At 48.4% G+C, this 15,786-nt stretch overlaps 1 protein-coding gene across 8 annotated transcripts in view; it reads right to left on the bottom strand.

Moving 5' to 3' along the window:
- Nucleotides 1-15,786, bottom strand: part of PBX1 (PBX homeobox 1) — a 332,130-nt gene that overhangs the window by 98,023 nt on the left and 218,321 nt on the right. For all 8 annotated transcript variants that reach the window (XM_051858430.2, XM_051858427.2, XM_070077423.1 and 5 more), the window contains one exon: nt 1,542-1,786. In XM_051858430.2, coding sequence (XP_051714390.1) covers nt 1,542-1,786 — 245 coding nt within the window. The remainder of the gene's footprint in view (nt 1-1,541; nt 1,787-15,786) is intronic.

A 15,786-nucleotide genomic window follows, 5' to 3' on the forward strand; every position in this document is an offset into this window, starting at 1 on the left:
AGGACAGCTTGCACGCCTGCCAGTGCAACGGTGAAAATAAGACTGAGGGTGATCAAGATGGCTAGAAATTAGCACTGCACCTCCTGACCAGAGGACACAGTCTTGGTGTGTAAATTAGTGCATGTAGGTAGTGGATGGAGGGAAGGAGCTTCTTTAATAGACAGAGGCTCTGTTATAATTAAGATACTTTGCATTCATCCACTGCTTTCTCATCTAAAGCTTTTCTTGTGGCAAGACTTTGGTCTAGTGGTTAAGACACCCATATCCCCTATTAGAATGCTTGGGATGGATACCTGGCTTGCTCTTGACTCCAGCTTCCTGGAGACCCTGGGAGGTAGCAAGTGATGGCTCAAGTGATTGGGTTCCTGCCACCCAGATGAGAGACCTGGACTGAGTTCCAGGCATTGGGCCTGAGCCTTGACCTGGTATGGTGTGCACATTTGGGGAGTGACTGGATCAGAACTCCCTCTCTTTCTCTCAAATATATTTTTTAAGGTTCTTCTCTGATGCCAGCATGATAGCATGGCAAGTAAAGCTGCCATCTGTGACACCAGCATCCCATATGACATTGGTTGGAGTCCCAGATGCTCCACTTCTGATCCAGTTCCAAGCTAATGCACCTGAGAAAGCAGCAGAAGATGGCCCAAGTGCTTGGGCCCCTGCACCCACGTGGAAGACCTGGAAGGAGTTCCCGGCTCCTGGCTTTGGACTGGGCCAGCTCCAACCATTGCAGTCATTTGGGGAGTGAACCTGTGGAGGGAAGATCTCTCTCTCTCTGTAACTCTGCCTTTCAAATAAATAAATAAATTAAAAAAAAAAAAAGGCCAAAATATCTCCAGGCCCAAAGGTAAAAAAAAGGCTTTTCTCTTTCTTTGTTGCATATGATTTATATGGTCTTTTGGAGCCTTGCCTCCAAATCCACTGCTTTTTCCCATACATTATGGCCTCTGTGGGGGTACACTACGTAAAACACCAGATCCCATATACTATCAGTGCCGTGCCAGGATTGAAACCAACTTTGCCTGGCTCCGGGGGTCTCTCCTGAACACTCTACCCTTTTCATAGAGGAAGCTGTGTATTGCAGAATACATCTGACTCTGGGCAGAGTGCTGGTCTTCATAGCAAAGGTGTAAGAACCTTGCCCCAGGCACATCCAGCAAAGAACAAACAAGGGCCCCAGGAAACCTCTGCCCTCCCCACGGGTCACAGCGTGACCACTAATGACCTTTAGTGCCCTGCTGCCCATCACTGGGCAAAGGTCCCACAGGTATTACATGTTCCTTCTATTGCTTTTTAATGTCTCTTGACACATGATCACTTGAACTTCACACATTGTTTGAATGTCTTCATTGCCTTGCAATGCCTAGGTTTCAGTGGAAAGCAGGATTGCCGGGCTCTAATGTGGCCGGGGGCTGCGGCTGGACACAAGGATGCCAACACCAGGGAAAGCTCTGGCTGCAGGTTCTCTGCAGGCCCGCCCTCGATGTCTCCCGCTCTCTCCCAAGGGCCCTGGGCACCAAGCCCCTGGGCAGTTGTGTTACCTGCTCGTATTTCTCCAGCTCCGTGTGGTAGATTTGTCTGATCTGTGAGAGTTTGGCTCTGTAGTCGGAATGCTCCACTGAGTTGTCGGAACCTGCTCCTCCGGAGGCTGCAGCTGCGGCAGCTGCGGCAGCCGATCCGCCCCCCTTCTCAGGCCCGGCCACGCCTTCTGCCAACAGCATGTTGTCCAGTCGCATCAGCTGGGGGTCCGTGGGCTCCTCTTCCTGGGCTCCCCGGATACTCAACACTACAGGAGAAGACAAGGAAGAGGGGCAGTGTTAGCCTGAGGGAGAAACGCACACACACACACACAAAAACCACAAAATAACAACAGCAACAACAAGTGCCATTTGGATACACAAACCTCCTAATTATTGGCCCCGTGGCATTTGGGAAATGGAGAGAGGGCTGGAAAAAGAGGAAGGGAGTGGGTGAGAAATGGAAGGGGACACTTGCTTTGTTCCAAAAAACTAATTATGCTCTACTGATGTGAGGTACTTAGGATGGTGAAATTTATCAGAGGTAGAAAAGTGGCCCTACTGGGTACCAGGAGCGCAGGGAGGCGGGCAGTGGGAAGTCACTGTTCAGTGGGTGCCAGTGGGTGCATGGCTTCACTTTGGTGGGAGGGGTGAGGGAGTTCCTGCAGTGGATGGTGAGGAAGGATGCACATGGGTAAGAACAGGCTTACTAACACCACTGCACTGCACTCTTAAGAGTTGCTCCGCTAAATTTCATGTTATGCATGTTTTTGTTGCAATAAAACATTATTAAATTACAGAATTAATTATAAAAGAATGTCATTTTTACTTCCATCCTCAACCTGCCGAATATTGATTCAAGGAAAAGCATTTTGTTCTTTATTTCTTATGGTAGATGTCTGTGTTTGTGTTCCTACCCGCGTTGACTTTCTTTGTAACATTTGACTAGGCTAGGTTTTCATTTCCAAAAGAACCTACAGTAGGAAAATGCAGTTAATTTGGAGTAATTCTTTAGCGAATTCTGCACAGCAGGGAGTACAGAAAAGTTTAATATGGCAGTGAAAACAATGGGCCTGGAGCCAGGGACACACAGCTCTCCAAACTGAGATCCACCTGTTCCAGGTGGTAAGGACTCCATCTTGTTGGAAACCAGAGTGAGGCCCCTTTAACAAGCTGTGTCTGGAGACGCAAAGATGCCAAGGGTGCTGTAGGATGCAGGCTCCAATCAATGGGGTTGCTGCTTTTTAAAATCCCACAGCCACTGGAAGGGGAACAGTGATTTGGGCTGGAAGAGATCAGGTGATTCAGGAAATCTGCAGAAGAGCTACGCAACTATTTTATTTTACAACCTGCCCTAAAATAAATCACTCATCTAAATCCAGTTTAGTTGTCAGCAGTCAAGTCTTTGTGGAGAGAGAACATGAAAGAATCTTCACTTTCAAAAGAACTAAGGAGAATCTGAGACACAGAAGCAAAGGAGGAAATGATCCCAGGCAGAGGAGAGGGGCCAGTGCTCATTGACATCTCGGGGATGGAGGCGGCAGGAGCTAAGTCCCCAGGATAGATACGCAGGCTCCAGAGCATTCAGAGGTAAGGCTATTTCAGGGCAGGGAGCACCTGGTGAGCCGCAAGGGGGCAGTGCCTGATCCTGTTGTCTTCCAATCCCCTCCCTCTTCTCCCAGCGGGTGGGAACTCAAAGCAGGAGGACAGCTGGACATTCAGTGCCTTCCACCACAGTGCCCCAGGTCCCTGGCTTCCAACAGGCACCACAAGACCCAGCCTTGAATGTTCAGAAGAAAATCCCAGTACCTGTGCCAGAAGGGAACCTGCAGCATGGATCTCAAGGAACACAGTTGGAAGCAAGGAAGGTAGATGCACAGGGGAGGAAGTTCCGCCCCTTACTGCAGTAGGCAGGGTGAGGGTGGGGGCAGGAGGGGAAGGAGAGGGGAGGACTCAGCTAGGAGGCAAACATTCACACACACTACAGGTGCTGCAGCACCAGGCCCTGTACTCTCTCTCCGTACCGGACTCTCCAACACTCTGCTGCATGACATGTGATTGCTATGGCGGGGACGGCACAAGGCTAGAAGATGGCTAAGGTTCACGGTGTGGCCCCTTTTTCTCAATGAAATCTTTCCTTTCAGGTGGCTGAATGGGACACTCTACCTTCGCCTGCTCTTTGAACAATCAACATTAGTCATGTTGTTCTGTTTCTTGAATTCATTTACTCAAATCTCCACGGTCCTCTCAAGAACGTGTCACCAGGAACACAGGCTCCAGAACAGGGGGAACTGAATGCTCCAACCACTTTCTGACTACCAGCCCTCCTGGCCCTGAACCACAGCTGGTCATCAAGCCCCCGTATCAGAGCTGGGCAGTTGCTCCATGCTCACCTCATCTGCTCACAGAACTCTTCAAATAAATCCATTTGCATGCAGGATTTATGGTCATTTTGTTTTGTAAATAAAATGTATCTTATTTATTCCAAAGTTCTTGGAGAAACAGAGAGAAAGACAAAGATCTCCTATTCGCTGGTTCACTCCCCAAATGCTTGCAACAGTTGGGGCTGGACCAGGATGAGGCAAGGCGCTCAGGCTGGGTCTTCCACTACTTGAACCGTCACCTGCTGCCCACCAAGGTGTTCCTTAGCTGGAAGCCGAGATCAGCAGCTGAGCCTGACCCCAAACCTAGGCACTCCGACTTGGGAGCAGATGTTCTAGGCTGTGCATCTCAAGTGCTGTACTGAACAACTGCTCATATCTGGTGTATTTTAATTGCTCAACACAAAGATATTTATGGGACATTTATAAATAATTTAAAAAAGAATTACATCTGAGTCATTAATAAACACATGTAATAGTTTCATATTAGCTTGGCCATTCAAAAATTTGTGCTGGGGCAAAATCCTGCTCACTAAATGCAGCCTCCAAGTGGGTGCTTCTGGTTGTCCGTAACTAATCCCTCTCCCATGGAGGCTCAACACTAGAAAATCCTATGCTAACTGCTGGTCTCCACCACAATGAAAGCAAAAGAGGGGGCCGGTGCTGTGGCATACTAGGTTAAGTCTCCACCTGTGGTGCCAGCATCCCATATGGGCACCGGTTTGCATTGCGGCTGCTCCACTACCAATCAAGCTTCGTGCTAATGGCCTGGGAATAACAGTGGAGGATGGCCCAAGTGCATGGGCCCCTGCATCCACATGGGAGACACAGATGAAGCTCCTGGCTCCTGGCTTCAGACTGGCCCAGCCCTGGCTGTTTCAGCATCTGTGAGAAAACCACAGGATGGAAGATACCTCTCTCTCTCTCTCTCTCTCTCTCTCCCTGAGTTTCAAATAAATCAATAAACCTTAAAAAAAAAAAAAGCAAAAGAGAACAGCATCATCTTAATGATCAGGACTTGCCCTACCAGGGCTGACTCAGGCACCACCTGTCCAAAGTGATATACAGATACCTTCCCTTCCTCCAACAGCCTCAGTGCCAAGACTGCCCTGTCACTCTGCTGCAGCTTCTTCTTCTTCTTTTTAGATTTTCCTTGTTTATTTGAGAGGTAGAGTTACAGACAGTGAGAGGGACAGACAGAGAAAAAAGTCTTCCTTCTGTTGGTTCACTCCCCAAATGGTCTCAACGGCCAGAACCACGCCAATCCAAAGCCAGGAGCCAGAAGCTTCTTCCCAGTCTCTCAAGCACTTGGGCCATCTTCTACTGCTTTCCTAGGGCATAGCAGAGAGCTGGATTGGAAGAGGAGCAGCCGGGACTAGAACTGGTGCCCATATGGGATGCCGGTGCCACAGGCAGATTAACCTACTGCGCTATGGCACTGGACCCTGCAGCTCCTTCGTTTAGCAAAAACTGAGTTAGGAGAAAGGGAAGGGGAGCAGAGACGGGCATCACAGAGCCAACTTCTGGTGCTGGTTCACCAGGTGGGTGACCATGGGTGTGTCACCACCGATGTTTATACATGTCTGATACCAACCCCTGAGGTGTATACATGCCTGATACCAACCACTGAGGTTTTCGCCTGGGTTTCAACCTCCCCCCCCCGCCCTGGCCTATGCTCCACTTTTCAAAAACAATCCACAGGCAGCACAAACAGAAGCTCTAGACACCTACTGAATTGATATTTCTCTTGCCTTGAAATCTAACTGGGTTTAAATAAAACAAGAAAGGAAATTGCCAAGGCTGGCAAAACACACCACAAAGATGTGCGGATAGAGGAGGTGTCGGGGGCCACATGGCTCCAAGCACTGGTATTTATCAACTGTTTTTTTTTCTTTTTGGAGGTACATTTAGTTGACAGAGAAACAACAGAAGTCTTGGCATTTCACTTGGTTTTTACTCTTGAAAAAAGAAATTTGAATATACTGATTTAATAGAATAGTTTTCTAAGTGCGGCCAATAAGAAATTGACGTGAAAGAAAAACAAGGCATAGTAACACAAATGCTGCTCACATTTATACTCAGTTCACAATACATAAATAGGCCCAAATCAGAGGTTTGAAGAAAATCAAAGAATGAAAAAAATGCATAAAAACAAAAGACCCAGTCATCTTCAAATTATACCCTTTAAATTATAATCAAACCATGAAAATAGGAAATATCAGAGTGCATACAAGAATAATAACAAAAAAATACTGGAAGAATATAAATGAAAAAAACCTTTAAAAAGAAAATCTTCCTTTTCCACTATTTTACACAGAAGATCCATGTGCCGGTGGACCTGGACCATGTATGTTTGCTTGGAGGAAGGCAGAAATGGACCAAGAAACAACACTACAGGCTCATATTTCTACCCAGAACAAGGAGAATCCAAATACATCACTATAAAAAAGGGCGTTGGAATTCACTGATACGGAAACTGCTCAGTTACTCAGATGAAAAAAAAAAACCACCAACATTCAGTAAATAAATGAAAAGGGAGCTATGTCTAAGCAGAACTGATGCAACCTATTTATTGGTTAAAGCTAGCACTCTGGTGAGGTGGACACAAAATGATTATTTAAAAGCTCCTTTTTATCTCTGTGGCACCATGCAAGACTCAAATGAACCTTTCGCCAGGACACCAGAGATGTTAACACTCATCCTCCCAGATCCAATTTCGACCAGAGGAGCTGTTACCTAATCCAGCAACCATCACATACGATCAGCTTCCTGCTTCCCTGATGGGCGCCCCGGCTGGCTCTCCCCGCCCCCTCATGCCTGCCCTCTCCAGCCCTACAGCCTTTTCTGAAACAGGTTTTAAAGGGCCAACCCCCCTGCTTCCACCTGGGCAAGGAAGGGTTGTAAGGACCTGGGGGACCCGCACACTGCCACTACCCACAGGGGACTGGCAGTCTGCAGAGGAGTCACCCATTCAAGACACGGCACCTCTCGGGATGCAATTCCTAAAGGAATTCCTTCACAAACCTACCCACCTCCTGTAAGCAGCCAGTCAACACAGCTAAGTGATGCCCGTAGAAACTGTCACAAGCCCTTTAAAAAGCATCTGATGTTACATCCACCTTGCTGCCTTTGCTTGCCCTGGGTTAATTTTTAGGGTAAAACTCCCAAGATAAGGGGACTGTCACAACACGGCTGGAACTGCTCTCACAACTAGTGTCCTGCTGGTCCCTCTTTCTTTTCCTTCACACAAGGAGGAAAACAAATCGACCCCAAAGGTACATTCAAGGGCTTCAGAGCTTGGCGGGAGGGCCTTGTGCCTGTTGTTTTGTCCTTGGCTGAAGCGACGCGGGTCCTGCGCACCTCCAACCAAGGCCCACTAGAGGGCACTCTTTCTTCACCGAGGACCGGGCTCCGCGGAAGTGCCCCTGCTCAGATGCCAACTTCCACAGGTGGGGAGGGCAGGGAGAGGAGCAGGGCAGATGCACAGGCCGGGTTGTCCTCAGATGTGGACAGCAAGACACAAAGAGGAGCGCAGAGGCACAGAGACGGAAAGAGATGAACAGGCAGCAGGCAGGCAGACGGGTGGTTTGGGAAGAGACCTGGAGTAGCCTCCCCAGGGTGTGGACAGAAAGGCAGACCCACCCCTCTCTGGCCAGTCTGCGTGCTGTGAAGGTACAAGACCCGTGCAGGGTGCCCCAGTGCCCACCGGCTAAGTCTTCACTGCCCACTGCCAAAGCACTCTCCTGGCCTCACTTCCAAGTCCACTCGGGCATCTCCCAGTTGCTCAGAACTTCGGTGACAAGGAGGGGACAGACATTGTTGGCCCTTGCATTTGCACAGTACTTCCTGAGAGCAGTGGAATTATATCTGTTGTGTGTTCATAAAGTGCTTGCACACACCTAACAGCAGGCAGCACCAGGTAAAGAATCCATGTCCCTTATTTACATACCAGATAACTGAAGATGATAAAGGCAAAGTAACTGTCCCCAAATCAGGGCAAATGAGACTCAACCAAGACTAAAATTTAGGTCTTCAGCTCTTAGACACTGCATCCTTTGCAACGTTAAACCTTTTTCACAAGAAGTAGCTAAATGCATGTGGTGTCAGTCCTGTGTGCTTCTGCACACACACACACACGCACACACATATACTCTTTTGCTGCCCGAGTCACAGCTGATACTCTGGGCAAGAAGAAAGCAACCAGATATGAGATAGGAAAGGAGTTCTTCCTACTGGTTTTTAAATTTCTTTTAGTTCCTCTGCATGTGGTCCTGTCCCATTTCCTCTTTCTGCTGATGGCGCCATGATGACAAGAGCCACTGCACTTTTCCTCCCAGGGCTGCACTGACCACAGGCCTGCTCCATTGTAAACCTCAGCCCCCAAATCCTCCTCCAGGAACCTGCCCAGAGTTGTTAAGAGCCAGCATGAAATCCCTAGGACCTGAACCATCAGAGCAGGTGCTATCCAGAACACGGCGCTGCAGCAGGGCAGGACACCCCAGCTCATTCCAGCTCGCATCTGTGTGTCCACCACAGCACCACACAAAGTGCCAATGCCAGTAATTTTTAAGAGCAAAGTCATAAAGAAGAAGGAGGATGTAGGACAGAGACACCCAAAAATCTTCGCCTCGGCCAGACAGTCAATTCCCGACACGTGCTTTCATTCCAGTTACAAACTGCAGGAGAGCCAGTAAGCCTCTGCCACCTCTTCCATACCCATTTCAAAACCTATCAAATTGGCCTTTTCAAATCTGACAGTTCTAAACAAGCACGACAGTGCATTGAGCCGGGGCATCCCGGACCCAGTAAACCACCCCCCCAGTAGGCAAACAGGCCCATGGCAAAGGCTCTGTGGGATATGGGGAGCCTGGCACGTGACTGGTACCTGCTGACAGTGGGCGTGGCAGTGAAGGGACCATGCATACGATGTCACCTCGAATGCTCTGTTCAATTAAACAAATGACTGATCCAGCCCCTCTGAGCTGCCAGGGATGAGCTGGGCACGAGGACTTGCAAGGTGAATCAGACACGGGCAGGGACCTCAAGAAGCCCCTGGCTAACAGTCCTCCAGCCCTGTCTGACACTCATACTCACTGCTCTGAGGCCTGCTGGCACACAAAGCTGCCGAGGTGGGTAGTGGGCAACTGAATATTCACCAGCTAAACACCCTTTCTCCTCCCTGCCACTGCTCTCCTCTCCCACAAGCCCGACTGCATCCACTAACAGGAAACTTCTTGAGTTGAGAAATAACTATGATCTAATTTGATTCTTCCAAACCAAAGGTAGGACCCAAATCTTCCATCAGTTAGTGTAATGAAGCTTAGGGTCTATGTTGTAATGCTTACCCCCTGGTTTGTTTGACAGAAACAGCTGATTTTTAAAGAGTTGTCCATCAAACAAATGGAAATGATTACTAATTTGATTTCCTGAATTGTCCAAATCAGCACTATAGACAGCTGCCCGTCAGTGCTTCTACATGGAAGAACCTGTTAGCGCCTGCACTGAGCCCTTCCAGCCCCAAGAGGATGTCGCTATTGCCCTAGGGCTACATCTTCAGATGAGAACTTCCAATGCACAAAAGTGTCCAATGTTGAAAACTTCTCCTTGGGGTTGGCAGGCTTTGTGACACAGCAGGTTAAACTACAGCTTGTAACCTGGGATCCTGTACTAGAGCACTGATTCCAGTTCCAGATACTCCACTTCTCATCCAGCTCCCTGCTAATGTGCCTGACAAAGCAATGTAAGATGGCCCAAGTACCTGGGCCCCTGCCACCCATGTGGGAGACCAGGATGGAGCTCCTGGCTCCTGGCTATTGTAGTCATCTGGGGAGTAAACCAGCAGATGATCTCTCTCTCTCTCTCTTTCTCTCTTCTTCATGCCCCATCTCTATCATGCTGAATCTATAATAAAGAAATAAAATATGGGGCCAGCGCTGTGGCTCACTTGGCTAATCCTCCACCTGCGGCACCAGCATCCCATATGGCTGCTGAGTTCTAGTCCCGGTTGCTCCTCTTCCAGGCCAGCTCTCTGCTGTGGCCCGGGAGGGCAGTGGAGGATGGCCCAAGTGCTTGGGTGCCTGCACCCACGTCGGAGACCAGGAGAAGCACCTGGCTCCTGGCTTCAGATCGGTGCATAATCTCTCTCAGACTCATTTGGAAAACTCTCTCATTTCCTCACATGTGGCGACAGCCACTGATGTAGAGCTTCGTACAAGGTTTCACGGTGGAGGAAGAGAACAGATACATGACGGTCTTGAGGGGGTTTCAGCTTTCTGCTTGTTTGTGGATGTCATGGGGCTTTCTTTAGAGAAATACTGAGTCTCTCCTGCCATCCCTTTTCCAGGGCCAGGTCTGGGCAGCTCTGGTCACATGTGTTTTCCACTTCTCAGGGGATGCGTGGGCAGGGATCCCATTCACACGTTCTCTGCCTGGCACACGGAGCCTCCTGGGCCAGCTGGCAGTGAGGAAGCTAATGCGCTGGGCAACAGGCTCCTGCCTTTCTGGATAGGTGCCGGCCGCCTGGGCGAGGGGCTTTGGTCCTTAATAGCTCGAGCTTGGATTGATGCTTGGGAAACCCTTTTTGTCTAAGAGAAGCTGTAGATGTTGGTAGGAGGGTGGACTTGACAGTGACTTTGGCCTCAGACTGACACACCCAGAGGTATGAGGGAAGGGGAAAAGCCATCAGCGAGGGCCTGTGCAGCGTGCAGGAAGTCTGGATAGTACATGGTGACCCATGATGCAAGGGACAGTTCTTAAACTCAGCTATACACAAAAGACAGGGAATGGGGAGCCACCAGTTGACAGCTTGCTGCGTATTCCCTGGAGATGAGAACTTCGCGCTACAATGGCATTTCCTAAAGGCAGTAACTAGGGAGAAAGTGAGAGCATTTCTTAACACTCTCTTGCCTTAAGGTGGAAATGTTCTGCAGCTAGGAGTCTTAATGAGGCATCCAGCACATGGCTTGGTGCTTTGCAAGAGCTAGTTGCTGATAAACTTCCTCTCAGACAAAATTCTAACCCCAAGCAAAGTGTGAGTATGGGCACAGGACGCTCTTCCATTAGCTGCATGGCATGTTACAAAAAAGTACACTTAAGTAGGTGGTGGATGACTCAGCACAAGGCTCCCACTGTGTGACTCTACCTCCCTTAAATGCTGTTTCCTGATCAATAAACAGTTGATAATAACATCACCATGCTGTAATTCTTATTAAGGATTGATGTCAATGCTTGGTAACTGGTAGGTTTTTCGATTGTTGTTTAAACCTGAATCAATCCCATTGATAAAGATCCCTTTGAAAAAATATAAAGGCAGGATAGATGTAGAGTTTGGTTTCCCCATGTTAGGAATTAGCAACATAGAAGAACTGGAATCAACCAGTGAATGTATACATTGCTTTCAACACCCCCCCCCCCCGCACACACACATTTAGACACACACACTCAACCCTTCACCCTGCATTTCCAGCCAAACTCATCCTGATACCAACACTAACCAAGAAATCAATGGATCCTCAGCCAACAGAATAAGCGCCAAGATGTCTCCTTTGGGACAGGCACTTGATACAGTTAAGTTGCTGCCTGGGATGCCCAAATCCCTTCTGGGAGTGCCTGGTTTGAGTCCATGATATTCTACTTCTGATGCAGCTTCCTGCTAATGTGCACCCTGGGAGGCAGCGGCCACGGCTCAGGTACTTAGAGACCTGGTGGAGTTCCTGGGTCCTGACTTCGATCCGGTTCAGCCCTGGCTGTTGTGGACATTAGAGGAGTAACCAGAGAGTAGAATATTCTTTCTGTGTGTGTGTGTGTATGTGTGTGTGTTCCTGTCTGCCTCTCTCTTCTCCTTTCAAATAAAATGAAAAGAAAAAAAATTTTAAATAAGCTTTTGCCTCCCCAGACCCCTTCTTGTGTCCCTTTCTAGCTCTTCTCCCGAGCACCCTAAGGATCCCACTGCCTCTGGAGTCTGAGGCAGCTCCTCTCTGTGCAGACTCTCTGGACTCTGTCCTCCTTGAGCCAGAACACACCGGTTTCCTACAGCCTGGGCAGAGTCCACCCCGAAAGCCTCAGTCCTCCCGGAAGGTAGAAAGACCCTACCAGGACCCACTCAGTGCTGAAGAATTCTCTCTTTCCATGAGACACGCTAGCCTGTAAGCCATCTTTAAAGGCTGTTTTCAAATTTCCATTACAGAATAAAGGTTAAAAGCAGAAGATTCTAAGAGCCCTACTCCTACTCAAGAGTTTAAGGAAGCAAGCTGAAGCTTTGGCTTTGGGTGGGATTTGGGGCTCACGGTCACCCTTCTCTCCACATCCAACACATTAAAATAACTTGCACTGCTGTATTTGCATCACACGGGGTCTCTCCCTGTTGACATGGCCACTGTCTATGGATTACAAATGCTCTTCCTGCTCATGGTGTTAAGTGGAAGGTTCCTGCCCATATTTACAAAGTGAAAGATAGCAGAACTTCTAGTTTTTTTCTCTAACTTTCCAAACAATTTCAACAGAACCAACTTTGAAAGAGAGAGCAGTTTGTTCCCGTAGGAATCTTTCCCAGTTTTTGAAAACCACTGAATAATTCAAACGCAGGTTCCTAATACGAAGAGTTTTTGACCTTGAGGGGGCCTTGCAGAATTCACTGATAATTCTGTCTTAACTTCATCCACGATGATGCCCAATTCCACAAACTCAGAGATGCCTGGTAGTTCACCTCCACCCTGCTGGAGGAGGCCTTCTTCTCAAAGGGATGGAAATGCAGATTCCTGCCAGGTGATGGCCCTGGATGGAGGCTGCAGGCCAAGGACAGAAGACCAGCCCCACGGATGGAGAACAGCAGATGGCAGCCAGGTCTGGGGCCAGCATGGTAGGTGCTACTCTCTGATTTGCTGCATGCCTTCTGCCCCTTTGCTGAGCCTTCCACACCTCTCTCCATTAGAACCATTGTCTTTTTTTTTTTTTTCCTTTTTCTTTTGAGTCAAGAATAGGATGGGAAGTTGAAGGTAGGCAAGTGTTCTTTCCCTGAACATAGCAAGGAAGGGCTCAGTGGATCCCACAATGACCATTACCACTACATGATGAGAATGAGGTCATTTTATGGAAACGTGAATGCTGACTATACCAATACAATACAGAGAGAGGAAAGATGATGGAACATGCGTCTTTCCTGACTTGGGGACTAGCAGAGGCTGTCACCATGGGCAGGGCTCAGGAAGTCATCTTTATACAGATGAAGAAAGAGTTGATTCGCTGGTTTCTTCCAGCATATCTCTCTCCATAGTAACAAGATCCTAATTTTTAGCTGAACTCCTGGACACTGGGAGGCAAGACACTTCCCAGCTTCCCTTGCAGCTAGAAATGGTGATTTCATGCATGTCATATAATAAAATTCCAGTCAGTGACAGATGAGTAGAAGTAGGTATAACACTTCTAGGAACATCTTTTTAAAGGAGAAAGGAAAGTTCTTGATCCTCTCTCTTTTCCTTCTGATGGCTGGGCTATGAGTATAATGGCTGGGCTCCAGCAGTCACTCTGAGCCATAAGCCAGAAACCCCACTAACAAGAAGGACCAGAGGGAAATTTGTCACATCCTGGAGACCAGCTTGCTTGGTCATCTATAGACTATTACAGTAACAGAAAAATAAACTTCTATTTTCCTTAAACCATGCTGTTTTGGAGTTTTCAGAGATTTTTTTTTTATTGTTTGCTTTGGGCAGCTTAAACAATCCAAGCTAATACAAACTGAGTTTTTGTTGTTGTTGTGTGTGCATTCTTTTTTTAAAGGAAATCTAGAAGGCAGAGTGATTTCCTGGTGGTTGGAGTGTTACAGAGGGAATTAGAAAGAAGCAGATTTAATAACCAGAGGCAAGTCACAGAAAAACCTGAGTAGTCACTGGGGAGAAATTCTCCCAGCAAACAGAGAATATTTTGAAGAGACAAAAAGAGGCTTGGTCATTAGCGAGGCCAGTCTTGGGTGTGACCAAGGGCTATTAGCGGGGGTGGGAGATGGTCCAGGAAGTCTGGAGTAAGACTGTAAGAGGATGGAGGCTCTGCCCCTCAGGGGACTGGCTGGCCCCAGTGAGCGTAGCCCTGACTGGTGAAGAGAGTTGCTGCATCTGGAAACCAGCCAAGAGAAGCCTGCTGCTTCTGATGAAGGCAGTGAAGAGAAGATCCTATCCTAACCAGGGGAAAGCTAAAACAGACTAACTGTAAACCCCACAGGCAAAGAGAGGAGGAGGAGGAGCAATGGGAGAACAGTTCTAACAAATTCCTCGAGATTGAGTAGCTGGAACTTATCTCTCTATATATAGACAACCTGTACAAGTACTGGGATGTTCCCTTACACCATAGGAAGATGAGGTTTGTACCAAAACCAGCCTGCTGAGTCTGGCAGGGGCAGAGGATTGGAAGAGGCATCCTAACACACACTTCTGGGAGAGGAAGTCTCTCCATTCACTGTCCCCCTGTACCGAGGTCCATTTCAAAGCACATGCCATGAACACAATGGCACCTGAGACTGCAGACAGTCATCTCATACACTCCTAACAGGTCACCCAGGGTCCTTCAGTGGGAGCACGTGGATGATCCATTGCCACTCATTACAGGTATCCCAAGCACGTGCCTGGCTGCTAAACAAGTCACTCCTGCCATCCTCAGGCTGAAGAACCACAGTGCATGCAGGCAAGTTGGCTGCGTGAAAGGCAGGAGCTTTTGTTGCTCTCAAAACTTCCCAAGGAGCCTCTGAAACCACTAAGCTTTTGACCAACCTGGCAGGTGGGATGGCAGAGCAGAATGCTCCCTGTGTGTAGAGTCTCACGCTGGACAAGAAGCACTGCCCAAGAAATCCTGCTTGTGATGGTGGGATGCAGGCAGGGTGCCTGAGTTGATGAACTCAAGGTTGAAAAATACGCCTTTCATCTTTACTGGTCTAGTCTCTGGATAAAAAAGATGAACATCTCAGGGGGACCAAGAAAGCTGTTGACATGATGTCTTGAGGGATGCACCCATCATTTCCTGTCTCTGACCTCTTAGGGCCTGAGTTTTTTCTCAAGGAATGAGACCTAAGTGGATGTGACCTCTATGTTGCCTTTTGCCAATTTTGAAGATACAAATGCCTGGTGGTCAAGCGGACTTCACTTTCTTAGAACTCGAGTGCATGCATTCAAATGCCATCCTGAGCAGAGCTTCTCAAATGCCGATTCAAGTTTCCAGGGGGACATTTTAAAGGAGAAGTAGATTTCAAGTAAATGATTGCAACTTATCGAAAATAATGCGCTACTTAGCGTCTGCGGCAAACATCCTGGCAGGCAGCGAGGGGAAGCAGCACTAGAGCAGATGGGAGCGATTAGGCTCTGATTTTCAGATGGGCTTTTGTTTTGCCTCCACGTCCTTCATATAGTGCTAAAATCAGGAACGTGGGGGGAGCAAGGGTCTCAGGCCCACTCCTGCTTTGGGTGCACTGGAGACAGAACCCCTCCTCACCCAGAACTCTCTCATTAGAGTTGCCCACCCATGGGGATTTACAGTGGTCCATCAAGACCATCATCAAAAAGCCTTTAGCACCACAAGGCGCTGGCTAAATACATCAACGGGTTGACAGAGAGATGGATGAGGAGTTATCTTAATTTTCCTTTAAATATTTGCCGCCCTGAGGCTGGGCCTTGTTTACGGTGGTTCTCCCAGTGTTTCTCGGAAGAAGTGTCGACTTACTCATCAGATGATTGAGCCATGGAGCATCTGCTCCAGACATTCTGCTGACTCTTCCGCCAGGCAGAGGGAAGGGTGGTCCTTCCCGGGCACCTTGTTTATGGGGCTCCGCTGAACCACATACAGCACTCATGAGGGAGCCCTAGCAAGTCAACCCTGTTTGCAGGACCACACCGAGGAGCAGAAGGGAG

This window comes from Oryctolagus cuniculus, chromosome 7 (genome assembly GCF_964237555.1).
Source record: "Oryctolagus cuniculus chromosome 7, mOryCun1.1, whole genome shotgun sequence".
Lineage (NCBI taxonomy): Eukaryota > Metazoa > Chordata > Mammalia > Lagomorpha > Leporidae > Oryctolagus > Oryctolagus cuniculus.